Below are 26,514 nucleotides of genomic sequence, written 5' to 3' on the forward strand. Positions count from 1 at the left end.
AGCTCATCCATCACGATCAAGTCAAATTCATCCCTGGGATGCAAGGCTGGTTCAACATATGCAAATCAATAAATGTAATCCATCACATAAACAGAACCAATGACAAAAACTACATGATTATCTCAATAGATGCAGAAAAGGCCTTTGACAAAATTCAACAGCCTTTCGTGCTAAAAACTCTCAATAAATTGGATATCGATGGAACATATCTCAAAATAATAAGAGCTATTTATGACAAACCCACATCCAGTATCATACTGAATGGGCAAAAACTGGAAGCATTCTCTTTGAAAACCGGCACAAGACAAGGATGCCCTCTCTCACCATTCCTATTTAACATAGTATTGGAAGTTCTGTCCAGGGCAATCAGGCAACAGAAAGAAATAAAGCGTATTCAAACAGGAAGAGAGGAAGTCAAATTGTCTCTGTTTGCAAATAACATGATTGTGTATTTAGAAAATCCCATTGTCTCAGTCCAAAATCTCCTTAAGCTAATAAGCAACTTCAACAAATCTCAGGATATAAAATCAATGTACAAAAATCACAAGCATTCCTATACATCAATGACAGACAAACAGAGAGCCAAATCATGAGTGAACTCCCATTCAAAATTGCTACAAATAGAATACAATACCTAGGAATCCAACTTATAAGGGATGTGAAGGACGTCTTCAAGGAAAACTACAAACCACCGCTCAAGGAAATAAGAGAGGACACAAACAAATGGAAAAACATTCCATGCTCATGGATAGGAAGAATCAATATCGTGAAAATGGCTATACTGCCAAAAGTAATTTACAGATTCAATGCTATCCCCATCAAGCTATCACTGACTTTCTTCACAGAATTGGAAAAAAAACTACTTTAAACTTCATATGGAACCAAAAAAGAGCCTGCATAGCCAAGAGAATCCTGGGCAAGAACAACAAAGCTGGAGGCATCAAGCTACCTGACTTCAAACTATACTACAAGGCTACAGTAACCAAAACAGCATTGCTACTGGTACCAAAACAGATACACAGACAAATGGAACAAAACAGAGGCCTCAGAAATAACACCACACATCTACAACCATATGATCTTTGACACACCTGACACAAACAAACAATGGAGAAAAGATCCCCTATTTAATAAATGGTGTTGGGAAAACTGGCTAGCCATATGCAGAAAACTGAAACTGGACCCCTTCCTTAAACCTTATACAAAAATCAACTCAAGACAGATCAAAGACTTAAATGTAAGACCTAGGACCAAAAAATCCTAGAAGAAAATCTGGCCAATACCATCCAGGACATAAGCATGGGCAAAGACTTCATGTCTAAAACACCAAAAGCAATGGCAACAAAAGCCAAAATTGACAAACGAGATCTAATTAAACTAAAGAGCTTCTGCACAGCAAAAGAAACTATCATCAGAGTGAACAAGCAACCTACAGAATGAGAAAAAAATTTTGCAATCTATCCATCTGACAAAGGGCTAATATCCAGAATCCACAAAGAACTTAAACAAATTTACAAGAAAAAACCAAACAACCCCATCAAAAAGTGGGCAAGGGATATGAACAGACACTTCTCAAAAGAAGACATTTATGCAGCCACAGACATATGAAAAAATGCTCATCATCACTGGGCATTAGGCAAATGCAAATCAAAACCACAATGAGATACCATCTCACACCAGTTAGAATGCAATCATTAAAAAGTCTGGAAACAATGATTGCTGGAGAGGATGTGGAGAAATAGGAATGCTTTTACACTGTTGGTGGGAGTGTAAATTAGTTCAGCCATTGTGGAAGACAGTGTGGCGATTCCTCAAGGATCTAGAACTAGAAATACCATTTGACCCAGCAATCCCATTACTGGGTACATACCTAAAGGATTATAAATCATTCTACTATAGACACATGAACATATATGTTTATTGCAGCACAAATCATAAGAGCAAAGACTTGGAACCAACCCAAATGTCCATCGATGATAGAGTGGATAAAGAAAATGTGGCACATAGGCCAGGCGCAGTGGTTCATGCCTGTAATCCTAGCACTTTGGGAAGCCAAGGTGGGTGGCTCACCTCAGGTCAGGAGTTCGAGACTGGCATGGCCAACATGGTGAAACCCCGTCTCTACTAAAAATACAAAAATTAGCCAGGCATGCTGGCGCGCGCATGCACACCTTTAATCCCAGCTACTCGGAAGACTGAGGAAGGAGAATTGCTTGAACCTAGGAGGTAGAGGTTGCAGTGAGTTGAGATCGTGCCACTGCATTCTAGCCTGCACGACAGGAATGAGACTCTACCTTAAAAAAAAAAAAGGCACATATACACCATGGAATACTACACAGCCATAAAAAAGGATGAGTTCACATCTTTTGCAGTGACATGGATGAAGCTGGAAACCATCATTCTCAGCAAACTATCCCAAGAACAGAAAACAAAATACTGCATGTTCTCATTCATAACAGGGAGTTGAACAATTAGAACACATGGACACAGGGAGGGGAACATCACACACCGGAGCTTGTTGCGGGGTGGGGGGTTAGGGGAGGGATAACGTTAGGAGAAATACCTAATGTAGGTGACAGGTTGATGGGTGCAGCAAACCACCATGGCATGTGTATACCTATGTGACGAAACTGCACGTTCTGCACATGTACCCCAGAACTTAAAGCATAATTTAAAAAAAAAAAAGAAAAAAAAAGAGCTCAAAAGCCTAGAACAAAAACAAAAATAAACAAATGGCACTATATTAAATTAAAAAGCTACATGCAGAAAAATAAGCAATCGACAGTGTGAAGACACAACCTCTTGAAGAGGGGGAAATATTTACAAACTGCTCATATGACAGAGGAATAAAATCTAGAATATACAAGAAACTCAAACTAAATAGAAAAAATAATAATAATAAAGACTAAAAATAAATTTCATTAGAAAATGGGTAAGCAGGCTGCAGTGGCTCACGCTTGTAATCCCAGCACTTTGGGAGTATGAGGCAGCAGGATCACTGGAGCCCAGGAATCTGAGACCAGCTTGCAACATGGCAAAACCCCATCTCTATAAAAAATACAAAAATTAGCCAGGGGAAATGGCATGTGCCTATAGTCCCAGCTACTCAGGAAGTGAAAGGATCGCTTGAGATCAGGAGAGGTTGAGGCTGCAGTGAGCCATAATCTCATCTATGCACTTCAGCCTGGGTGACAGAGTGAGACCCCGTATCAAAAAAAAAAAAAAAAAAAAAAAAGGCAAAGGATATGAATAGACACTATTATGTAACCATCACCACTACATAATTACAAAATATTTCCATTAACCCAGAAGGAACTCTTGTCCTTTCAAATTTCACCACCCCAATCTCGGGCAGCCATTAATTTATTTCCTGTCTCTATGACTTTGCCGATTCTGAATTTGTCATGTAAATGGAATCATACTCAAAGAAAACAAAAGCTGGTTGTTTGAAAAGATAAATAAAATTGATAAACCTTTAACTAAACTGATAAAGAAAAATAGAAGACTCAAGTTTCCCAAGTCAGAAATGCAAGCAGGGATAGTACTAACAACCTTACAGAAATAAAAAGATTATAAGAGAATACTATGAAAACTGCATGCCAACAAATTAGATAACCTAGATGAAATTATCAACTTCACTGAAACAAACTACCAAAATGTACTCAAGAGGAAACAGAAAACTTGAATATCCCTGTACAGAGTAAAGAGTACAGAGTAAAGAGATGGAGTCACGAATCAGCTTTCCCACAAAGCATTGCAGCTATGTGGGAGGCTAATGTGGGAGGACCACTTTAGATCAGGAATTTAAGGCCAAAGTGCCCTATGATTGCTCCTGTGAACAGCCACTGCACTCCAGCCTGGGTAATGTGGCAACACCCCATTCTCTTAAAAAAAAAAAAAAAAAAAAAAAAAAATTTTTAAGGAAAAATTTGGCCGTGGCAGGGCGCAGTGTCTCACACCTGTAATCCCAGCACTCTGGGAGGCTGGCCGAGGTGGGTGGATCACTTGAGGTCAGGAGTTGGAGACCAGCCTGACCAACATGGTGAAACCCCACCTCTACTAAAAATACAAAACTTAGCCAGGTGTGTTGGTACACACCTGTAATCCCAGCTTTGCGGGAGGCTGAGACAGGAGAATCACTTGAACCCAGGAGGCAGAGGTTGCAGCGAGCTGAGATCACACCACTGCACTCCAGCCTGGGCAACAAAACAAGAACCTGTCTCAAAAAAATAAAGAAAGAAAGAAAAGAAACCCAGAAAAGAAAAAAAGTACTTCCCACAAAGAAAGTCCAGTACCAGATGGCTTCACTGGTAGATTCTACCAAACATTTATAAAAAGAATTAACACCAGCTATGTGGTAGCACATACCTTTCATCTCAGCACTTTGGAAGAGGGGGGGCGGATCACTTGAGGTCAGGACTATGAGACCAGCCTGGGCAACACAGCAAGACTCCATCTCTACAAAACACTCAAAATTAGCTAGGCTTGGTGGCAAACACCTGTCCTCCTAGCTACACAACAAGCTGAGATGGGAAGACAGCTTGAGTCCAAGACTTCAAGGCTGAAGTGAGGTATGACTGCACCACTGCACTCCAGCTTGGGCTACAGTGAGACTCTGTCTCTTCATTTAGCTGAGTGTGATGGTACACCTTAAGTTTTCAGGAAGCTGAGGCAAGAGGACTGTTTGAGCCCACTAGGTCAAGGTGGCAGTGAGCCACAATTGCATTATCGCACTCCAACCTGGGTAACAGAGCAAGACCTTCTCTCTCTCTGAAAAAAAAAGAATTAATTCCAAAACTTCTCAAACTCCTCCAAAACACAGAAGAGGATAGAACACTTCCCACACTTTCCAATTCATTTTATGAGGCCAGGATTACCTTGTATGATATAAGAATACATGGTTGGGGCTGGGCTCAGTGGCTTACGCCAGTAATTCCAGCACTTTGGGACACCAAGGTGGCTAGATCACCTGAGGTCAGGAGTTTGAGACCAGCCTGGCCAACATGGTGAAACCCCATCTCTACTAAAGATACAAAATTAGCCGGGTGTGGTGGCACATGCCTGTAGTCCCAGCTACTTGTGAGGCTGAGACAGGAGAATCACTTGAACACAGGAGGCGGAGGCTGCAATGAGCTGAGATCTTGCCATTGCACTCTAGCCTGGGCAAAACAGAGCGAGATTCCGTCTCAAAAAAAGAATACATATTTGATCTCTGCTCCATAGTTCCTGACACAGAGCTCCTAAAATCCTTGTAACTTCCTGAGTGATAGGGTGCTAGCAGCATCTTTTGTTCTAATATGTGCTCTTTGGACATGGTTCCTGACACAGAGCTCCTAAATTCCTTGCAATTTCCTGAGCAATGGGGTAACAGGCGTGTCTACACAGAGCTCTTAAATCCCGTGGAATTTCCTGTGTGACAGAAGCATCTTTTGTTCTAATGAGGGAACTCTTGGTGGGCTCCTGGAATCTTCAGAATGAGAACTGGTCACCAGAAAGACCAAGCCATGATTACATGCCTAGAGCCTGGAACTTTCAGCCCCATCCACATCCTCCAGAGAACAAAGAGAGTCTGGAGATTTGAGTTAACAATCAATCATACCTACATGATGACACCTCCATTAAAAAAAAAATCCCTAAACTGACTGGGCATGACCAGCACTTTGGGAAGCTGAGGCAGGAGGATCTCTTGAGCCCAGGAATGCAAGAACAGCCTGGGCAACATACAGAGACCCCATCTCTACAAAATAATAATAATAATAATAATAATCATCATCATCATCATCATCCCTAAACTAGGGTTTAGACAGCTTCTGAGGTGGTGAACGCATTAATTTGCTGGGGGACTGAAGCACCCGCACTTGAGACTCTTCCAGACCTTGTTTACCCTGTGTACCTCTTCATCTGGCTGTTCATTTGTATCCTCTATAATAAACCTGAAACAGAAGTAAAGTGTTTCCCTGAGTTTTGTGAGCCAATACTGCAGGTTATTGAACCTAAGAAGGAAGTTGTGAGAATCCCCAATTTGTAGTCAAGTCAGACAGAAGTGTGGGGACCCTTGGCACCCAACACTTGCAACTGATGTCTAAAGTGGGAAGGCAGTCTTGTGGGTCTGAGTCTTTAATTTGCGGGACTGTGGTAACTCTAGGTAGTGTCAGAATCAAACTAAATTGTAATACACCCAGTTGGTGTGTGCAAAGAAATGGAAAATTGTTTGATGTCGAAAAAGCACAAATTTGGTGTCAGAGTATTCTGTGGATAGAAGAAACAACTTTTCATTTACTTTAATACCAAAACCATTTAATTAATTTTTTTTTTTTTTTTTTTTTTTGAGACAGAGTTTCACTCTTATTGCTCAGACTGGAATGCAATGGCGCGATCTCAGCTAACTGCAATCTCCGCCTCCTGGGTTCAAGCGATTCTCCTGCCTCAGCCTCCCAAGTAGCTGGGATTGCAGGCACGCACTAGCACACCTGGCTAATTTTGTATTTTTAGTAGAGACAAGGTCTCGCCATGTTGGCATGTTGGCCAGGCTGGTCTCAAACTCCTGACCTCTAGAGATCCACCCGCCTTGGCCTTCCAAAGTGCTAGGATTACAGGAGTGAACCACCAAAACCATTTAACAGATATCACAAGAAAAAACTTTTAACAATATACTAGCAACTATGATATATAGTGCCTCTCCAGTGCCTCTCACTCCAGTCTGGGTGACAGAGTGAGGCCTCATCTCTAAAACACAAACAAAAAACTAGCAAGCTGAATTCAGCAACATATGAAAGACATTATATACTATGAACAAATGGGACAGGATAGGGGCTAGCTATGCCAGAAGGACCTATTGTGAAATTAGATGGTAGGGGCTTTAAGCCACATACTATCAGCCCAACCTCCAGGGAGAGGATAGGAGCTAGAGAGTGAGTTCTTTTGTTTGTCTGTGCAGTGGCACAATCATGGCTCACTGGAGCCCCTACCTCCCAGGCTCAAGCGATCCTCCTGCCTCAGTCCCCCAAGTAACCAGGACTTACATTCGTATGTCACCACACCTGGTTAATTTTTGTATTTTTTGTAGAGACAGGGTTCCCCATGTTGCCCAGGGTAGTCTTGAACTCCTGGGCTCAAGCGATCCACCCACCTAGGCCTCCCAAAGTGCTGGGATTATAGGCATGAGCCACTGTGCCCAGTCAAGACAGAATTCTATTGCAAAACAAAAACCCTAATAAAAACTGTTATGCTGGCTGGGTGTAGTGGCTCACGCCTGTAATCCAACACTTTGGGAGGCTAAGATGGGCAGATCACTTGAGGTCAGGAGTTCCAGACCAGCCTTGCCAACATAGTGAAACCCTGTCTCTACTAAAATTACAAAAATTAGCTGGGCATGGTGGTGTGCACCTGTAATCCCAGGTATATAGGAGGCTGAGGCAGGAAAATCGCTTAAACCCGGGAGACGGAGGTTGCAGTGGGCCGAGATCCTGTCACTGCACTCCAGTATGGGCGACAGAGTGAGACTTCATCTCAAAAATAAATAAATAAAAAGGCTGTTATGCGTGGCCAAGTGTAGTGGCTCACACCTACAATCCTAGCACTTTGGGAGGCTAAGGCAGGAGGATCATTTGAGGCCAGAAATTCAAGATCAGCCTGAGCAATACAGTGAGACCTCATCTCTAGAAAAATATAACTAAATTAACTGGGCGTGGTAACATGTGCCTGTAGTCCCCCCTACTCGGCAGGAGGATCGCTTGAGCCCAGGAGCTCAGGGTAGGCCATGTTGCACCACTGCACTGCGGCCTGGGCAAGAGAGCAAGACCCTGCCTGAAAAGAGAAACAAAAACCTGTCATACTGAGCAGTTTCCTGACTGGTGAACACAATGATATGCTGGGAAGGTGACATGCCCTGATTCTACAGGGAGAAGCTCTACATCCAAGACCCTTCCAGACCTTGCCCTATGTGTCTCTGCATCTGGCTGGTCTTATGTTGTATCCTTTATAATAAAGCCATAACTGTAAATAAAGCACTTTCTTGAGTTCTGTGAGTCATTCCGGTGAATTACAGAACTTGAGGTGGGTTATGGGAACTCCTCAGATTTGTAGCCAGTTGGGTAGAAGTGCAGGTAGCATGGGGACCCCACCTGTGGCTGGCATGTGAAATGGGGACAGTCTTGTTGGTGACATTCTACCTTGTAAAATGATAGAACCATCCTTCACTAATAAAATGGCATGAGACCAGACTTTACTTATAGCTCAAATAATATTATAGGTCTACATTAATACATGGTGTCTAATAGTACATTTAATAGTTGGGGAACCAGGCACGGTGGCTCACGCCTGTAATCCCAGTCTTAGGGAGGCCGAAGTGGGTGGATCACTTGAGCCCAGAAGTTTAAGACCAGCCTGGGCAACACAGTGAGACCCCATCTCTAGGAAAAAAAAAATAGCTGAGTATGGTGGCACGTTCCTGTGGTCCCAGCTACTCAGGAGGCTGAGGTGGAAGGATAGCTTGAGCTCAGGTCAAGGCTGCAGTGAGCCATGATTGCACCACTATTCTCCAGCCTGGGTAACAGAGCAAGACCTTGTCTCAAAAAAGGCTGGAGAAAGAGTTGTTCCCCAGATGGAATTCAAGTGAAATTGTATTTCTGCTAGACAGTTTTTCAAGATCAATCAAGAATCTCTTCATCAACTTTCAACCCCCACAAACACACATATCACTTACGTGTACTTCTCATTTACAATGAACTAAATCCACACTATGTATTAAACATATGTGTTTATTTATCTAGAGTGGTATTTCAAATTACTTGAAGTTCCCGTTTGTTTCTTTGTGGGGAGAAAGGAACAGAAAGGATATCTAATGAGTATCAAATCTCTGTACCAAGCAGAAAAAAGCAATCTCTAAACTTACAACAAACTTTTTTTGCAAATAAAAATGACATATCTCGGCAGGGCACGGGCTTGTGCCTGTAGTCCCCACACTTTGGGAGGCTGAGGTAGGTGGATCACCGGAGGTCAGGAGTTCAAGACCAGCCTGGCCAACATGGTGAAACCCCGTCTCTACTAAAAATACAAAACTTAGCCAGGTGGGGTGGCATGCTGAGGCAGAATTGCTTGAAACCAGGAGGTGGAGGTTGCAGTGAGCCGAGATCACACCACTATACTCCACCCTGGGAGACAGAGTGAGACTCCATTTCAAAAAAAGAAAAAAAAAAAAAAAAAGAAAACAAAAGATAAGATTATTTCATTAAAGAGAACTTTACTTATAACAGAAAACTGGGCACAAATGCCAAGATAGTTAATTAAAGTTAATTTTAATTACCTTAAGTACATAAATAAGGTACTCTAATTCAATCCATTAACTAAGCCCTTATCTATTCTACCTGCAAATTCTCTTTCTCAGATCTAGCCTTTTCTCTCACTCCCTACTGACACTTGCCCAATTCACATCTTACAATATGAATGTAATATTATAACAACCTCCAGCTGGTTTCCCTATCACCACCCCAAACTGCCCACTGCCTTTCCAACACCGCAAAAGAATTGTTTCAGAAATGAGAATTTCAGATCACCCCTGGTGAAGATCATATAAATCAATTCAGAGAAATTGGGGTGGGGCTCTTAAAAAAAAAAAAAGGTAAATAACAGAAACGGAATAATGACTTTTCCCTCATGGTGTCTTGGGAAAGATAAATTAAAAATTGGATTTTTAACTATACTCAGAGGATTCAAATAAAAAGTAATAAGCTTAGAAGAGGTTAATAACAAATGCTTTTCATGCAGTTAAGACATGGTATAACCAAATAACCCAAGAAATGAGTTGAGGGATTACCCAAAGATTTTCCATCTCAGGCATCTCAGGCACTATTATACAACCCAGCGTGGGCTACGTAGCAACACCCATCTCTATAAAAAATATATATATATATATTTTTTTTAATTAGCCAGGTGTAAGGGCACAAGTAGTGCTAGCTACTTGGGAGGCTGAGGCCGGAGGATCACTTGAGTCCAGGAGTTCTATGTTACAGTGAGCTATGACTGTGCCACTGCACTGCAGTCTGGGCAATAGAGCAACACCCTCTCTCTAAATAAAGAGAAAGAAAGAAAGAAAGAAAGAAAGACAGACCAAAGATGGGGAAACACGTGAGAAAGACCAAAAGGAAACACCTGAGTCATTAAAAAAAAAAAAAAATTAAATAAGTGAAAAAACAAGCGGGGGGGGGGGGAATTCAGTAATGTATATCTTTACAGCAATACCCAAAAGAAAAAAGAGTTACACCATGAAAAATGTGTAGCAAACAAGGGATGAAGAGAAAATCTAAAAATATTTTGAAATATGTGACACATTCATTCAACTAACACTTGAGCATCTACTATATGCTAAATACTAGGCTAGAAATAGAGTGAATAAGAGAAAATGAATTCCTTATGGAACTTATTGTCAGTCACTGGCATGTTGCCTTTATTTAATGTGCTACATTTTTACTTTAAAGAAGGGAAAAATACATGCAAAGCATTTATAACTCCCAATCTAATTTTCTCATACGGTCTTAGGTTCCTCAACCACAAACCTTATCAGAAACCTAATGTATACAGTTAGGTTACAATTTCCCATACATGCCATATTATCAGAAACTTCTATGCCTTTTCCCATGCTGTTCCCTGCCTTGAACACTTTTCCAACTTTTATTCAACCATTCAAATTTCCATAATGCTTACAGTGATGTTATGATTTCCCCTGGCCAAAATTAAGTACTTGCTCATTTATATTCTCAAAGCACCTTAGAATTACTCTAAACAGCAGTTATACTTTGTATTATAACTGCCTGCATAATTATATTCATGCAAACAAGATCATGCAAACATGATACAAATATATGCTGTCTACAAGAAACAAAGTTTAGAATCCAAGACACAAGGAGGTTAAAAGGATAGAAAGGAACACATCATGCAAAGTAAACAAAAGACAGCTGAAGTGGCTATGCTAATACCAGACAAAACAGACTTTAATCTCAGCATAGAGTTTAAGACGAAGTTTGAAGTATTAGGACAAATAGGTAAGAACAGACATTCCTGATTACACATTAAAATCACTGATGCCAGGGCCTCAATCCCCAGAGATTCTGACTTCAATGGAGCATTGTTAAGGCCTAAGCATCAATATTTTTCAGAGCGATTCAAGGGATTCTAATGCATAGTCAGAGTTAGTTAATGACACATGATTATTATAAGGGTTGAAAAACACTGAACTACAAGGAAAAATAAGACAATTGGTTTAATTAGGGTAAATGGAAGTCAAGGCAGTATGGGAACACACCCTGGAAGCATCTGATAACACAATGCACAAAACTTTTATAATTATAGGAGATGAAGTCTAATTTCCAAAATATTCAAGAAGAAAATTATTTCGTTGAGCCAATCCCATTAAAAAAATTTTTAAAAATAAAAAAATTAGGCTGGGTGTGGTGGCTCACACCTGTAATCCCAGCACTTTGGGAGGCCAAGGCAGGCAAATCACTTGAGGTCAGGAGCTCAAGACCAGCCTGCACAACATAGTGAAACTCCGTCTCTATTAAAAATACAAAAATTAGCTGGGCATGATGGTGCGTGCCTGGACTCCCAGTTATTCAGGAGGCTGAGACAGGAGAATCGCTTGAACCCAAGGTGGAGGTTGCAGTGAGCCGAGATCATGCCACTGCACTCCAGCCTGGGCAACAGAGAAAGACTCTGTCTCAAAAAAAAAAAAAAAAAAAAGAAAGAAAAGAAAAAGAAAGAAAGAAAAAGAAAAAAAACCCGAAACACCAAGAAGAAAATTGTTTCAAAGTGTGAGGAAAACTAGGATTTTCCCAAATAATGATGAAAAGCTGGTTAAGATTCATGTTCAAATATCAAGGCATCAACTGTACCTATGACTTGTAGTTCTTTGGTTTCAATATATTTTAGTATCCCATTCAAATATTATACCTTTTAAAAATAATGTTCATGCTAATAAAATTTAAACTTTTAAAGTAAGAAGAGGTGAGTGGGGAAATATGCTACGTTATCTGACTCAGAAGCCTAAGTGTTCAGATCATTGCTTAGTGTTCAGACCACAACCATAGTACTGTGGATCACACTACAATCATTGTAAGAGCGTACCTGTGGGGACAAAACACTGGTTAAGAGTTGGGCTCCGAAGCCAGACTTACCCAGTTTTAAATTCCCACAGCATTACAAACACATTTTTATCAAAATTTTCTCCAACCCTTTAACACTGTGTGACTTCAGGCAAGTTACTTTACCTCTCTAAATAGTTTCCTTATCTATAAAATGAAAATAATGATACTATAAATAGAGTGGCTCTAAGGATTAAATAAGGTAATCTTGGTAGATGGCTTTATCATGGAGTCTGGCTCAACAGTAAGCTCTGATAATTACAACAGTACTACTCCAGGCATTTAACCTATAAAATTATGGTAAAGCATGCATACTACAAAGCCCCTTATTTTTGCATTTTTGTAATTTATTTTTCTGTGAAAGATAAGAATGGAGAAGATAATTAAGGTTTAAAGGGGAGGTCCAAAATATGGGAAAATAGGACACTAAAGGAGTGAGATATAGTTATTATGGTGAATAAAACTAGGTAATAATAGAAGACAGGGTATAAAATGAAAAGGCCATGAGGCAAAAAGATAGCAAGGAAAAACCAGTTGACCACAGTCAAAATTCATAGGACAAAAAATCTCAAAAATGAGGAATATTATGGAATGTGTGAATTCAGATGCCAGACCAAGTTAGTGCTGCTGTAGATGGCTTACTTGTGGTTCTGATAAACTGGAGGTTGGCAAGACTTTAATGGGAATATAAAGTAAGCTCCATTATACTTCTGATTAATCAAAGTTTTCCAACATTACAATATTGCTATATCCCCAAATTCCAAATACCAAAAGCAAGTTAGAATGTATTATTTGGAATAACTCATTCTATCTAATTTTCTTTTCCTAAAACACTTTTAACATCTAAACATCGAAGAAGTGACAACTATATTTATTTGCAGAGCCAACTGTGAGGATGCTAAGGACAAAAGGAAAAGAGTAAGTATCAAATTCCCTGAGATATCTAGCATAACACATGCCTAAGCTTCATAACCAGTACTGCCCTTTTGCTGCAAAATACACTGATGACCAAGGCATTTAATCCCACTTACTAGGAAGCTATAATCTAGTAGATTCTTTTCCAGTCCTGTGTCCTTTAAGTAACCTAAGTAAATCTTTTAAGTTCTATCTTTAATAACTACATCCTGGCTGGGCGCGGTGGCTCACGCCTGTAATCCCAGCACTTTGGAAGGCTGAGGCGGGCGGATCACAAGGTCAGGAGATCGAGACCATGGTGAAACCCCGTCTCTACTAAAAATAGAAAAAAATTAGCCGGGCGCAGTGGCGGGCGCCTGTAGTCCCAGCTACTCGGGAGGCTGAGGCCGGAGAATGGCGTGAACCCGGGAGGCGGAGCTTGCAGTGAGCCGAGATTGCACCACTGCACTCCAGCCTGGGCGACAGAGCAAGACTCCGTCTCAAAAAATAAATAAATAAATAAATAACTACATCCTTTCCCATCTGAGTACACAGCATCACCATTCATCCAACCTTAACCTCACCTAATCAGTTCACTTGGATGAGACTTTGAGGCTGGTATAGCAGCAATGTTACAATAACTCTTACCCTTACTACCAATTACTATGTCACATGGCTCCCATCCTAGCACTGCCTTATGACAATTAGGCAGAGGCAGCCATGGCTATTCTTGAATGAAAGAAATTTAGTTCAATGTAATGTCATCACCCTGTTAACAAAAAAGCTTTTAGACTCACCTAACCCAAGAGAGAGGAGTAATTAATACCAAAACAGTTGGATGTAAAATTAGATCAATATTGAGACTACTGTTCCACTAATAGTTTCATTCACAGGACATTCTAGGCATTTAATTTGTATTATATTCGTTCTTTTTTATTTTTATTTTTTTGCGGGGGGGAAGGGTGGAGTCTCGCGCTGTCGCCCAGACAGGAGTGCAATGGCGTAATCACGGCTCACTGCAACCTCTGCCTCCCGGGTTCAAGCAACTGTCGTGTGACAGCCTCCTAGGTAGCTGGGATTACAGGTGTATCCCACCACATCCAACTAATTTGTATTTTTAATAGAGACCAGGTTTCACCACGTTGGTCAGGCTGGAAATTTGTATTATACTCGTTCTAAATGTATTTTCAAACACAGCGATCATCATCTGATAAGACTTCCATCTTCACACACTGGAATACGGATCAGCAAATTTTTTCCCGTAAAGGGCTAGACAGATAATAAGTTCTTCTGGTTTTGGGTTTTGTTTTGTTTCTGAGACAGGGTCTTGCTGTGTCACCCAGGCTGGAATGCATTGGCATGATCAGCCTCAACCTCTGGGGCTCAGATAATCCTCCGAAAGTGCTTGGATTGCAGGCATGAGCCACCATACCCAGCCCAATACTTCAGGTTTTGAAATTATATGTTCTCTGTGACAATCACTCAACTCTACCATAGTTGTGTGAAAGCAGCTACAGACAACAGTATGTAAACAAATGAACGTGGCTGTATACCAGTAAAACCTTATTTACAAAAATAGAGGACAGGCTATAGATTGCCCACCCCTGTACTAAGCTATCACAGACTAGGCTTTAACTTCAAAGTTTTAGAGCAGAACATGGTCCTGTAAGTTGAGGAAAACTATTAATTTCACAAACATTTACTACATATATTTGCTATTACTCACCAATTGCTAGCAATAAAATAAAATAAGAATCCCTGTCCTCAAAGAGTTTACCATCTCGTAGGCTAGGCAGTAAGTGCAAAAAGTTTTATGAGTACTGTGACATAAAATCTACAAAGTGTACATGCAGGGTAAGGAGACAGAAGTGGTTAATTTAACTTGAGAGACAGAAAGCAGGAAATTTTTCACAGAGCACTTGATGCTTAACGAGCAGACTAATGACGGGTAGAGTGAACAGGCAAGGGAAAGAAGATGGGGATGGGATATTCGACTCAGTGGGAGGAGGATGAGGAAAAAGCACAAATGTTAAACAACCTTTCACATTTTCAGAGATGTGAAAGCAGTTCAGTGTCATTAAAACTAGCAATGAGAACAGAAAGCAAAGTTGAATACAAAAGGGGATAAATAGACTCAATATGACTTGGTATCAAAGTAGAAAGTGTTTAGGGCTAAGGTCTAGGATGCCTCCTTTGTTTCTGATCTGAGTGACTTGGGTAGATGACAGTAACATTCATTGTAAGAGGTAATTCAAGATTAAGAATAAATAAATAGGCTGAGCTTCGTGGCTCAGGCCTGTAATCCCAGCACTTTGGGAGGCTGAGTCAGGTGGATTGCTTGAGCCCAGGAGTTTGAGACCAGCCTAGGCAACATAATGAAACTCTGTCTCGGCCGGGCGCGGTGGCTCAAGCCTGTAATCCCAGCACTTTGGGAGGCCGAGGCGGGCGGATCACAAGGTCAGGATATCGAGACCACAGTGAAACCCCGTCTCTACTAAAAATACAAAAAATTAGCTGGGCGCGGTGGCGGGCGCCTGTAGTCCTAGCTACTCAGGAGGCTGAGGCAGGAGAATGGCGTGAACCCAGGAGGCGGAGCTTGCAGTGAGCCGAGATCACGCCACTGCACTCCAGCCTGGGCAACAGCGTGAGATTCCGTCTCAAAAAAAAAAAAAAAAAAAAAAAAAAAAGAAACTCTGTCTCTACTAAAAATACAAAAAAAATTTAGCTGGGTGTGGTGGCACATGCCTGTGGTGCCAGCAACTTGAGAGGCTGAAATGGGAGGATCACCTGAGTCTGGGAGGTAGAGGTTGCAGTCAGCAGAGAACAAGCCACTGCACTCCAGCCCGGATGACAGAGTAAGACTCTGTCTTTTAAAAAAAAAAAAAGGTAAATACAGGCAGAAATTCAATTTTCCTTTTATAAAGCCTCTTTAGAAATCTCGTTTTAAATAATTTTTGTGGTGATTATTAAAGAAATGTGCAATTAACGTAGAAAATAAAATGTGAAAAAATGTAAGAAAAAACAAAGGAAAAAAACCTATATAACCCTACTATCCAGAAAATGATTAAGATAAACATGTACAAATACTGGGGGAAAAAGCTTAGAGTCTAAAATAAATACAGACTAAACCTTCACTATGAGAGCTTTCTGGAGGAACTCTTGCTTACATGAGCCATATACACATTATATACTTTATGTTGCTCCTCAAGCAATCTTTGTTCAACTACAGGAGGCTGAAGCCTGGTCTGTCTACTGGTGGGGCACCTGTCAAGTTCTCCCCTTATGCTCTTCTTTCTTAAAATCAGTTTGGGCTGGACGTGGTTCACACCTGTAATCCCAGCACTTTGGGAGGTCCGGGTGGGCAGATCACTTGAGGTCAGGAGTTTGAGACCACCCCGGCCAACATGATGAAACCCCATCTCTACTAAAAATGCAAAAAAATTAGCTGGGCATGGTGGCAGCCACCTGTAATCCAGTTACTCAGGAGGCTGAAGCAGGAGAATTGCTTGAACCCGGGAGGCAGAGGTGGCAGTGAGCAGAGATCACCGCACTCCAGCCTGGGCGACAGAGTGAGACTCCATCTCAAAAAAACAAACAAACAAACAAACAAAAACAGTCTGGTGTAGTTTCTGCTTGGTGTGCCCTCACAGCTCATGTTCTTACATTGAAAAGATCACCTTGATTTTGGACAAACATTCTAAGCGTAACTTTTAGTTCTTGCTCTTTGTCCATATCTGGACTGGTAAGATTAAATAAACACTGCAAATTCCCTATCACCTCATCCCTGCTTCTTCAGAAATTTTACCTTTTATTCACAGAAAGGCACAAATTATGAAATAATTTGCTATCAGAATATCTTACACAACTTACTTTGAGAGAAACCAAATTTATTTAAGTATTTTTAAATGAGTATTAAAACTTAATTCTGAGCAAAACATGAGAGCAAAAAGTAGTCTAATGATGAATGGGATCAAGTTTGCCATTTATAATTTTTTTAACAACTGGTTATCAATTTATTAAAATAGTTGACTTAAGCATCTGCAATGGTGACTTTCACCTCAACTCCTGGCTCAAACTGATGGAAGCAATCTGCTTAACAATCTCAGAAGGACTGTGCAAGTCAATGAGTCGTTTGTGGATTCTCATCTGGAAAGGATCCCATGTCCTAGAACCTTCACCACAAGGAGTTTTTCTTGTAGTCATTCTCAAAGTCTTGGTAGGCATTCGAACTGATCCTTTCACTTGGAGATTCTTTTCCTTTGCTCCTCTGACAAAGTCAGCACATATCTTTTCCAGGGATTTTACGGTGACGCCCGTTAGAGTGATTCGATTTCGGTGAATTGCCACCTCTGGCTTCACGGGTGTTTTTCCGGTATCCTTAAAAGCCACGGCTGCTGCGCAGCTTCCTGACCGACTTGTTCCTCGGCGAGAGCGAACAGTGGTGAGTTAAGAAGCAGGAGCCTGCGGATCACCGATCCACAGCACCTACACCACGTCTTCCTCAAAGAGCAGCCATTTATAATTTGTAAAAGGAAATACACACACACACACACACACACGCACACACACAGAGATAATGGAGAATTAATACAATTTAACACATCCCTAAACTCAGGATAAAAATAAGAAGTGGCTGGGCACAGTGGCTCATGCCTGTCATCCCAGCACTTTGAGAGGTCAAGGTGGCTGGATCTCCTGAGGCCAGGAGTTCAAGACTAGCCTGGCCAACATGGCAAAACCTGTCCCTACTAAACACATAAAAATGAGCCAGGCATGGTGGTGCATGCCTGTAATCCTAGTCACTTGGGAGCGTGAGGCAGAAGAATCACCTGAACCTAGGAGGCACAGGTTGCAGTGAACCAAGATCACGCCACTGCACTCCAGCCTGGGTGACAGAGCAAGACTGTCTCAAAAAAAAAAAAAGAAAAAAAAAAAAAAAAGGAGTTTTAGCCACAAGTGCTGACTCATGCCTGTAACCCCAGCACTTTGGGAGGCCAAGGTGGGAGTATCACCTGAGGTCAGGAGTTCAAGACCAGCCTGGACAATATAGCAAGATCTCATTCTCTACCAAAAAAAGCTTTAAAAATTAGCTGGGCGTGCTGGCATGCACCTGTAGTTCCAACTACTCAGGAGGTTGGGGCAGGAGCATTTCTTGAGCCCAGTAATTCAAGGTCCTAACTGGGGGGAAAAAAAAATTTTTTTTTTTTTTTTTTTTTTTGAGACAGAGTCTCACTCTGTCACCCAGGCTGGAGTACAGTGGCACCATCTTGGCTCACTGCAACCTCTGCCTCCTGGGTTCAAGCGATTCTTCTGCCTCAGTCTCCCGAGTAGCTGAGATTACAGGTGCCTGCCACCAGGTCCGGCTAATTTTTGTATTTTTAGTACAGACAGGGTTTCACCACATTCACCAGGTTGGTCTCAAACTCCTGACCTCAGGTGATCTGCCACCTGGGCCTCCCAAAGTGCTGATTACAGGCATGAGCCACCACGCCCAACCAAAAAAATACATTTTTATAAAGTAGGCATTCACCTCAGAAATCCTTTGATAATGTTTGAAGCAACACCAGTTTAATACTGTTTAAGTCAGTTTCCTCTATTATTGTGGTTCAATTGTTTAGTCACTTGGAAACCCCAAAAACATGGTTTTTTTTGAATTTTTTTTTTTTTTTTTTTTTGAGACGGAGTCTGGCTCTGTCGCCCAGGCTGGAGTGCAGTGGCTGGATCTCAGCTCACTGCAAGCTCCGCCTCCCGGGTTTGCGCCATTCTCCTGCCTCAGCCTCCTGAGTAGCTGGGACTACAGGCGCCCGCCACCTCGCCCGGCTAGTTTTTTGTATTTTTTTAGTAGAGACGGGGTTTCTCCGTGTTAGCCAGGATGGTCTCGATCTCCTGACCTCGTGATCCGCCCGTCTCGGCCTCCCAAAGTGCTGGGATTACAGGCTTGAGCCACCGCGCCCGGCCAGGTTTTTTTGAATTTCAGTGCCTCCCTTCTTCCTAACACACTGGTACAAACCTCATACGGAGCACACTTGAGCTAGCAGGCACTGCGTTTATGGCATACAAGTGAAAGAAAGCATAATACGGAAGCAGCAGCCCCTTCAAATGGCTAAAGGTGGTGCAACTTCACACATAAGGATCAGGAAATGGAAGTTGAGGGGAAGTGGAAGAGTAAGGAGAGAATGCCTGCTGTTCTCTCTAGTTTGGGCATCAATTTGCCTGGAGGCACTGCTTGTGCCCAACTGTGCAAGAGTGAGCAAAAATGTTTAAAAGTTAGCTAATATAAACCTAACTTACAGATATGACCATATAAAGCTAAACAAATTATAAATCAAATCCTGCTAGAATATATGTAATCACAAAATGTACATTATACTTGCCCATATAATTAAATGTTTTTAAAACAAAATAGAAAATACCCTAATACCTTTGTGGGATCTACTCTGCAATAAAAACAGAAAACAACCAGAAAAAAAACAAGCATAATATATTAAGACTATACTCATCATGTAGAGTAAAATTTTATTAAATCCAACAACACACATAACTGTCTTCCTTGAATATATGATTCAGTTTAACATGTACTTTAGGCCTGAATTATTCTCACTTTTTCATATTGCATGTGGTCATACATCGCACCATAAAACTGTTAGATAATTTTAGTCTACAACTGTAGACTAGAATGCACAGACTATTGCTCCACTTGATAAAATCTCAGAGAAAAAAATAAGTCTTTGAATGATGTCATTAGTTTCAAGCTCATTAGCTACTTCTTACTAGATTAGAAATTTCTTTTAAAAGGCTTATGTTTAATGTTTTTCTTAAAAAAAATATCTCCGCAATATTTACTGTAGCTACATCTGTACACAGCAGATGCTCAATATTACATATCAAGTGAATGAACTCACAATAAATGCTTACTTACCTTCTTACCGGTGTGGTCTGTCTGAGAATTTAACAAAACATCTAAATTTAATGTAAACTTTTTAATCATTAAAAGACTAAAAAGTCAGCCAGTTTGCATTAACAGGCTCACGTTAGCCAGACAAGTCTCTCTGTCTCCACTACCTCCTAGTTCCTAGGACAATGCCAACAACCTCCTTCCAAACCTCCATAACTTCAGGACATATCAAAAACGGTAGAGATGAAATCTATTTCTCTCTTTCCCTCTAATAAGTGCCCCAAAGAATATTTACTTTTTCAAAGGCAGAAGAGCCACAACTAAAAAGTTTCAACCTAACCAGGCTCTGGCTCCAGCAATGCTACTATGAATGTATGTATGCCCTATCAGTGTCTACCACTGTAGACTTGTGCAACCTCTAGTACATGCACTTGGTAAAATCTTTTGTTTAAATCAACACATGGTGGCCCCAGTTACAGTAGTCACCTTCTACTTTATCAAATGCACCTAAAAATATATTGTCACACACAGATCAGTTACAGCACCAGTAAGAGAGATCATAGTTATAGTTACAATTCCAGCTAAGAAAGCATACTTTTTTTTTAACCTTGATATTTTGACTTCAAGAGTTAAAATTCAAATCATTAAAATTAAATGCAAAAATGAAACAAAAAACTAATGGCTCAACTTACTTAACATACAACTAATTCAGCCAACCATAGTATAACCTATGAGAATCCTAACACGTTATCTGTATTTACCTTAATAAACTTATTAGATATATATAACATCTCAACCAATATCCAGACTGTTTTTAAAGAATAAAGTGGTATAGTTGCCTCTTGAAAAGAAATATTCTCTGCAGGAGAGGAAAGATACTTAGGAGCCTTGGGTGTCAGGAATCTCACAAAGTCAATGTTGACTTTATCCATAACCACCATTATCTACCTCCAGTTAGGAGAAACCTGGGGAAGCCCACACAAAGCACAGAATCGGAAGGACTAAAGTAGACTGCAGAGAGAGGAGGATAAAACACCACCTTCATTTGGCACATCCTTTTATACTGAGTATCAACTATAAATCTCAATTTTTTGACAATTTCAGCATATACGTGGGCTTTTCAAATAAGAATTTGACTAACACCAACAGTTAGCTGTATACACTTGAAATCTCTCTCTGTAGCTTGATTTTCCTCCCTGAAAAATAAAGGCAATGATATAATAGTCCCTTCTTTCTGGCCGCAAAACTCAATGATAGTTTCTAGAACAAAGGTTCCCAAACGTTCTACGTTCACAGCACCCTCAGTATCTCAGCAATTTTCTCTCAGCAGCCCTAGGCCAGAAATAATAACACTTCCACTTATTAAGCAGTCAGTAGCCATGTGAAAAATAACCTAGCTACATTTCAACAAATAATGTTTTTACTTCATTCTTAACCATAATTACTTGTGAAATGTGTATTACTGTTGGGCACTGCACAACTTTTCAAACCTTGGAATCAGAGTGGGCCCTGCTATCCTCTTTCCTGCTGCATACAGATTTTTTTGTGCATTTTACCACAGCAACCACTAAAAAGCCAGCTTCACAAAGACATATCATCTATAGAAATGTAGCACAATCTTGAAACCATGAACTATGTCAAGGCAGTAGTTCGCCTGGCAACCAGCAAATTTCCACTACCACTGTATCCTACTTGAAAATTTAAACAATCAGATGGAGTTGGCAACAATGCTCTAGGGTGCCTTGGTGCAGTTTGGAAACCATGATCCTATGGCAAGGTATATAATTTTGTGGCTTTGGACTCAGACTTGGGTTGGAAATAATATTTCACCCTTAACTATATAATCTTGGGCACCTTAATCTATTGAGCCTTACTTAGTTTCTATGCCTGCCAAATAGGAATAATACTATCAACTTCAGAGAACAGTAGCAAGAACTAAATCCATGTCTTTTAACTCTTGTACACCACAACTCTTTCCCAAAAAGACTCAGTTCAAATCTTGTTGGCTGAGCCACTATCGTCTTATCAGCTATTTGAAACAGGCAGAAAGTCTGTAATAGCTGATAAAACGATAGTGGTTCACCCAACAAGCTAACTTTGATGATGATATCATGGTTCATCATCAAAGTTCTGAAAATCTTTTCCCTGCACAGTAACAGCATTTCACCTGCAGAGACTTCTCATTTGCCAAGTGTTCTGAACTGTGTAACATCAATTAATAATTATTCTAAGATCACCTTATGACAGGATCTATTATCAGTCCCCTTAGCAACTCTATACCAACGGTAATACAGTGGTTGAAATAAATGATCCTCCTTAGCCCAGGTTACCTGTCATCTTTACTTACTTAGTGGTCCACTATTCAATTCAACTGACTCTAATATTTTATTCCTCTGATATTAATATAAACTAAATGCAGTGGTCAAAATACCTAAAAGAAATGGAGATGCAAGCAATCTCATATACTACCCAAAATACCACACCACCCCAGAAAACCTGCATTTCAACTTGGTCCAAGGGAATCAACAAAACAATTTACTAGCCATTCTTTCCCCACACGCCCACAGTTCGTTCTCTGAGAGATACATTACTATCACTTCCCAAGGCATCCTAAAAGCAGCTTACTAAGGCATTCTACTTCACAATGACTACTTTCTTAAAAATTAAAAAAGGGGCCAGGCGTGGTGGCTCACGCCTGTAAAGCACTTTAGGAGACCAAGGTGTGTGGATCACGAGGTCAGGAGTTCAAGATCAGCCTGGCAAACATGGTGAAATCCCGTCTCTACTAAAAATACAAAAATGAGCCGGGTGTGGTGGTGCACGCCTGTAATCCCAGCTACTCTGGAGGCTGGGGCAGGAGAATCGCTTGAACCTGGGAGGCAGAGGTAGCAGTGAGCCGAGATCCTGCCACTGCACTCCGGCCTGGGCAACAGAGTGAGATTCCATCTCCGGCCTGGGCAACAGAGTGAGATTCCGTCTCAAAAAACAAATAAATAAAAATAAGAAAAGGAAGTTAGATACAATTTGATAATGAAATTACCACAATGGGGCTTAATTTTTAAAGAAATTCTGCGGGAAGCCTTTATATAATGTCACCCTCCTATTTTGTACTATTTTAAAAAAATAAGCTTTTTGTAAGTCAGTTTGTTATGGGTGGAGGGGATGTGGACAGGTAAGAAGAGATTAATAGGCCTGTATAATAGGCCTTATAAGTGTTGTATTAATCTGAATCTTCGGTAGCCATAACATCATACAGATTCTTTATAGGTAATATTCTGAAGAACTTTATACTTGGCACTTCCTAGCAATGCAAATAAATTCAGTTAACAGAAACTTCTTCATTTACATAGAGAATAGAAGAGCGACCCTGCTTTCTTGGAAAGGAAACAGCTATCTGTCTTGTACAATACCCAGTCCACTTTGGCCAGCTAATACGGACAAAAAAGAGATCTATTTGGAAAACGTTTCTTCTCCAGCCAAGGGCTGTTTCCAGATAAAGGCAATGCTCAGAGTATAACAAAAAAGCCTTCTCTGAGGAAAGAAAAGTGCCAGAAAAGGAGAGGCAGGGATCGGGAATAAATGGGGATGAGTATAAGCACTCAGTGTGAAGGCTGGAGGCAGCAGGCACAGCGCTGAGATGCTCCAGCAAAAGAACCAGCAGCAGCAGCAGGAAGTTTCAATGGGGCCGGGCAGAGCATGCGCCCTGCACCCGCGCGGTGGCCTTATGTGGAAGGAGCACCACTTGCGAACACCAATAATAGACCAGCAGCACCAGAGAGAGAAACATGAGCAACAAGCACCTTCTTCAACTGTTTCCCCCTCCGTCAGAGCCCCTCCTCCAGCCTACATACTAACCACCCCACCCTACCGTGCAAATGGGAGGGAGACGACTTCTTCGCCTAAGCCCGGCTGCCAAGATGAAGGGGGAAGGGATTGGAAAAGTGGGGAGATGCTAGTCTATTATTTTGGGGGAGGTGGGGAGAGGAAGGAGAACTATGGAGGAGGAATTAACCCTCTCCTCTCCAAAGTGGAGCTGAACCGACTTCGCCCCCCTACCAAGAATGGAGAAGAACCCCCTCCCGTGGGGGAGGAGCAGACCTCCCCACTCCAAGGAAGGAGTTTTAGGGGTTAAACCAGCCCTCGAGGGGAAGGGAAAAGGGACAAATCTGTCGGGGGAGTTCCCAACAGAGGGAGGGAGAGTTGAGTGTCCGCTGGCCCCCGCCCACCCAGGTGAAGGGAGATAAGGAGGTGTCCGGAGCAGCCGAGCCCAGCCTTCCCCGAGATGGTCGGGAAGACTGGTGGGAGGAGGGGAGGGAGTAAGGGTGGGGAGGAGGAGAAAAGCGCAAAGCTGGCCGGAACCTGCGCTCCCCTTCCCCCGCCGCCAAGGGGGAGACGGGGTGGGGGGCCGCCCTCCGCCGCGAAGCAGCAGTCCCTGGGGTTGCCGACCGACACAATGACCCCTCCCTGCCTCCAGCCCACACCTAGCCCGCAACGCCCCCACCTCAGCTCCCCGCCCGGCCGAGTGGCCCTAGGGGGCCTCCGCCCCGCCTCCCCACTGCCCAAGACCCCGGGGGCTGGGCGGAGAAGACCAGCCCGGCGGAGTTGCGTCCCAGGGGGAGGACAGAGCCGCAGAGGCCCAAGCCGCGAAGAACTGGAGCGTCTGTGAGGAGCAGAGAACAGGAGCGCGCCAGGGCCGCTTCCCGCCGGGCGTTCGGGCCCCTCGCTTACCTTCTCCGTTGCCGACGTCCGGCGGCGGCGCCTGCAGCACCCGCTCCAGCTCAGGGAACGGCAACTCAGGCAGGTCTAGCAGCGGCCCGTAGCGCTCCAAGAAGGAGCAGACTACGGCGAAGTTGGGGCATGAACCCGGGCAGCCCGGAGGAGCCATCACCGCCGCCACTGCCGCCGCCGTCGCCATTTTGAACTGGAGGATGGAGGAGGAGGCGATGGGGGGGCGGGGGAAGTTGGGGTGCCGAGGGATGGCAGGACAGCCTTACGGACGACAGGAGGCGCTCTCAAGTGGGCTCCTCTGCGGATCCCAGCGTCTCAGGGACGGCTCTGCGATCCCACAATACATCGGCGGCCCGGAGCAGTCGAGAACCGAGTCAGACGGGAGACAGAGAGGCCTTCTGCGCCTTTCACTTTCCGCCCTCTTTCCGCCCCCTTCTCTCCTCCCCTTCGGGCTTGCCACTGCCTCGTGTGACAGGGGGAATGAAAACAAGGGAAGCGGGACGGGGAGGCGGGCTGGAAGCGGGAGGGGCGGGACTTCTCGAGAACAATGGCCAATGGAGGCAGAGGGGGCGGGGCTTCGGGCGCTGATCAACTGCAAGGCGTATTACCCGAGGGCAGTTGGGGAGCGCAGATCCCGGAGCAGCGCTGGCAACCTAAGTGCGGGGAGAGCACTGCGCCGTTTGGGAACGCAACTTTGAGGAGACAGTGCGGTGGGTGAGTTTTCGGGGGAATCCTGAAACTGGGCCACGAGAGGGTGGTGAGGTTGAGGAGAATAAACAAAAAGAGAATAGGGCGGGGGAAAGCCCAGTTGTGGGAGAAGGTTGGGAAGGGGAAAGGTAGAGAGGTGCCCTGGGCTGGGACTTCTGTAGGACGTCTCTCTGAAAGTTTGCCGAGGGAGTATTGCTCTCTGCTGAGGTACAGGAATCGCAGCTTTGCTGGAAAAGCAGGATCTGAGGGAACGGAACTCTGGGGGAATCGTCGGAGTGAGGAGTTGGGGCCCTGCTGGGAGAAGAGGGTCTGAGGAGACCAGGCTCTGCTAGGGGACTATGGTGTGAGGGGAAGGGGCTCTGTTCAGGGACCAGAGTCGGAGTGTGGGCTGGGACTCCACTGAGAGGCCGAACACGACAGGAGACGGTGGAACAGCAAAAAGTTTGTTAGAAGACAGGGTTCCACTTCGGGGCGGGGCGGGGTGGGGGGACAGTGAACATTCCCACAAAGAACCCCAGAGAGAAACTACCAATAATGTAAAATAGAATGTGCAGCCTGATAAGCAGGTTGAGCTTAGAAGCCTGAGCTTTGGATTCAGCCAGGCTTGAGTCCTAGCGGGACCACTTCATGACATTGTGGAAGTTTCTTCATTTCTTTAAACTCCTTAAAGTGGGGTGATATTAGTACCTATATCATACGGTATTACTAGATAAATCACAGAAAAGTGATTAGCACAGTACCTTAGCACATAGTGAGTACTTTAAAAATATTAGTTATCAAAAAAGGAGTTCCTATAATTGAGACTGAATTCTGCTATATTTATTTAGCGTACAATTTATTACTTTGAGAATTTTTTGAGTGCATTTAAAACTTACGTAGTACCTAATTCCTAAAAAGAATTTGGCTGGGCGCGGTGGCTCATGCCTGTAATCTCAGCACTTTGGGAGGCCGAGGTGGGTGCATCACCTGAGCTCAACAGTTCCAGACCAGCCCGGGCCACATGGTGAAACCCCGTCTCTAGTAAAAATACAAAAATTAGCCAGAAATGCTTGGGAGGCTGATGCAGGAGAATCCCTTGAACCCGGGAGGCGAAGGTTACAGTGAGCAGAGGTCGCGCCACTGCACTCCAGCCTGGGCGACAGAGCAAGACTC

At 42.8% G+C, this 26,514-nt stretch overlaps 2 protein-coding genes and 1 pseudogene across 8 annotated transcripts in view; 1 reads left to right on the forward strand and 2 right to left on the reverse strand.

Annotated features, from left to right (window-relative positions):
• Positions 1-24,860, reverse strand: part of RSF1 (remodeling and spacing factor 1) — a 158,420-nt gene extending 133,560 nt beyond the window's left edge. For 3 of the 4 annotated variants that reach the window (XR_012423556.1, XM_005579173.5, XM_065528764.2), the window contains exon 1: positions 24,655-24,860. Coding sequence is in view for 3 of the 4 variants with exons in the window: in XM_005579173.5 (XP_005579230.3) it covers positions 24,655-24,841 (187 nt within the window). In the remaining variant the exon portion in view is untranslated. Of the gene's footprint in view, positions 1-4,368; positions 5,048-24,654 lie in introns of those variants that run through there. The other variant, XM_065528765.2, reaches the window with a different exon arrangement.
• On the reverse strand, positions 16,898-17,477 carry LOC135967183 (small ribosomal subunit protein uS10-like; annotated as a pseudogene).
• A 406-nt stretch (positions 24,861-25,266) lies between the features above and the next one.
• AAMDC (adipogenesis associated Mth938 domain containing) overlaps positions 25,267-26,514 on the forward strand; it is a 69,183-nt gene continuing 67,935 nt past the window's right edge. For 3 of the 4 annotated variants that reach the window (XM_065528772.2, XM_065528771.1, XM_045371241.1), the window contains exon 1: positions 25,267-25,368. The gene's annotated coding sequence lies outside the window, so the exon portion shown is untranslated. The remainder of the gene's footprint in view (positions 25,369-26,514) is intronic. The other variant, XM_005579175.3, reaches the window with a different exon arrangement.

Source organism: Macaca fascicularis, chromosome 14, assembly GCF_037993035.2.
Source record: "Macaca fascicularis isolate 582-1 chromosome 14, T2T-MFA8v1.1".
In the NCBI taxonomy this organism is placed as follows: Eukaryota; Metazoa; Chordata; class Mammalia; order Primates; family Cercopithecidae; genus Macaca; species Macaca fascicularis.